Source organism: Notothenia coriiceps, unplaced genomic scaffold (assembly GCF_000735185.1).
Source record: "Notothenia coriiceps isolate Sejong01 unplaced genomic scaffold, NC01 NC01_scaffold00026442, whole genome shotgun sequence".
In the NCBI taxonomy this organism is placed as follows: Eukaryota; Metazoa; Chordata; class Actinopteri; order Perciformes; family Nototheniidae; genus Notothenia; species Notothenia coriiceps.
In genome coordinates, this window is record NW_011359143.1 from 80,231 (window position 1) to 82,405 (window position 2,175).

The 2,175-nt window shown below is 42.0% G+C and overlaps 1 protein-coding gene across 3 annotated transcripts in view; it reads left to right on the top strand.

Annotated features, from left to right (window-relative positions):
* The window catches only part of LOC104957187 (nesprin-2-like), a 50,632-nt gene that overhangs the window by 38,168 nt on the left and 10,289 nt on the right, over positions 1-2,175 (top strand). For all 3 annotated transcript variants that reach the window (XM_010784794.1, XM_010784796.1, XM_010784795.1), the window contains exon 25: positions 1,332-1,647. In XM_010784794.1, the coding sequence (XP_010783096.1) occupies positions 1,332-1,647 (316 nt within the window). The remainder of the gene's footprint in view (positions 1-1,331; positions 1,648-2,175) is intronic.

Consider the following 2,175-nt stretch of genomic DNA (forward strand, 5'->3'; position numbering starts at 1 on the left):
TTATCTTGTAGTTTATTGAGTAGGAATAAAGATAAAGTAACACAGTTGGATAAATGACTGTTTCGTAAGACAGGGCGTGTATGAAAGGTATGTCAATTCATTTGTGGTGGCAAGTAGGTAATGGGGACAAAGGGCTTTAGTCTGGACATCATTAATGTCCGATTCATCAAAATCCACTGAAGATATTTGACCTTAGCAGGAACAGCACAGGTGTAAGTACCGTAATTTTCGGACTATAAGCCGCGCCTTTTTCCCATTTTTCGACCCTGCGGCTTATATAACGGTGCGGCTAATCTATGGATTTTTCACAGCTAACGGCCACTAGGGGACCTCCTAAATCTATGGATTTTACAGGTTATAGTCCACCACCTTTAACTCTATGGGCTCTATGGCCGGTCCGCGCCCCCCACCTTTAAGCGGCGGGCTCCAGCAGGAAAAGCTGGAGGCCGGAAAAGAGTGAGACAGGTAGCGCGCAAAAGTAAAAGTGGAACCGAGAGTGGTACGAGAGACAGAACGAGAGCAAGACAGACAGACATTACGAGAGCGAGACAGTTTGTCCCCGTACCACTGGTTGAAAACCACTGCTGTAGATCACTGCCGGTACGTGCGCTGGGAGAGCACCGTTTAAGTTTGAAAGTTGAAAAGTTTGTGTGTCTGAAACGCTATGTGATACAGTACAGTTTACACAGCACAGTACATGTTCTGTAGCTACTATTGCACTAAATGCTAACACTTGAATACGTTATGCAAATATGCAACTTGTTTGTTGAAATGTTAATAAATGGGAGCTTCCTCAAACAGCCATCTCTTTCCCGACAATCCCCTCTGTGCACGAACCCTTACATATGGTAATTAAACATTAAAACACCTGCGGCTTATAGTCCAGTGCGGCTTATATATGTACACATCATTCAATTTAGCTGCTGCGGCTTATATTCAGGTGCGCCTTATAGTCCGAAAATTACGGTAATAATAAAGAAACGAATAAAGAAAATATATAAATTATAAAAACAAAATCATCATAGAGAATGTCTATGTAAGGCTAAAAATGTTTTATTTGTCAGTTTCACACATGGCTTGTCCAGAAGAGACTAAATATGTGTAACAGTGGTACATTTCACTTTTATTATTTTTACTACCAATTAAACCTTTTGTTTTGGAGGAGTAGGCCTACTGCTCTTTTTGTTATTCATCCTACTTGAAATCATTCAATTGTCTGTCTAATCAAACATGGAGGACAATATGTATGTGTCTCTCATCATGGATACATACGTCTAACCAGACTAAATCAGTTTGTGTTACTTACTTTTTCCTTCTTTAATATTCTGAAGTTCCTTGAGGAGGAGGAGGAGGAGGAAGAGAGGGATCTATCAGACCTGGACGACTCCCCCGATCTGACCGGTGGGACGTCCTGGGAGGAGTCGAGGAAGAAGGAGGAGGAAGAGGAGGAGGATGTTCCAGCAGGAGGGGCAGCGCGACGGCAGGTCATGTGTCAGCTCCTCGCCCCCCCCCTGGAGCGGTCGGGCAGAGAGACGCCCGTCAGCGTGGACTCCATCCCGCTGGAGTGGGACCACACTGTGGACGTGGGAGGGTCTTCATCACATGAGGATGATGAGGAGGACACCACATACTTCAGCACCCTGTCAGGTAATATACTGCTGCTTATAGGCTAAACTTGTTTGTGTTGTGGTGTCATATGTGTATACATTATTTTAATAATCTTTCACATTTTCAAATAGCTTGAAGAAATAATAAAACGTTATAAATAAATGTATAATATGAATAAAATCTGGAGAATAATTAAAGTAGGCACAACCAAGGATTGCTTTTCATCAGTTTCCCAAAATGAATAAATAAGCTAACAGCCTTGGATTAAATACGGTTAAGCATTCAAACATTTCAAAGAGCTGAAAGTTTACCAGGAACAGTTTTTCTGAGAAAACCAAGTCCAAGATATATAGTGCTGTGAAGAAAACCTCAGAGCATTCTTGAACACAGCAGAGCTCAAAACAGTCGCGGTGCCCAGAAACAGCAAAATGAACGGTTTCCTGTGATTGACGTTTCCAAGTTCCACTTATTTGCAAGATGGTTTCCAGACTAATGGAATTAAAGGAGACCAAAGAAATTTAGAGAGTTTGAAGAATAACCAACACTTAAGCTGCAGGTCTTTTTCTC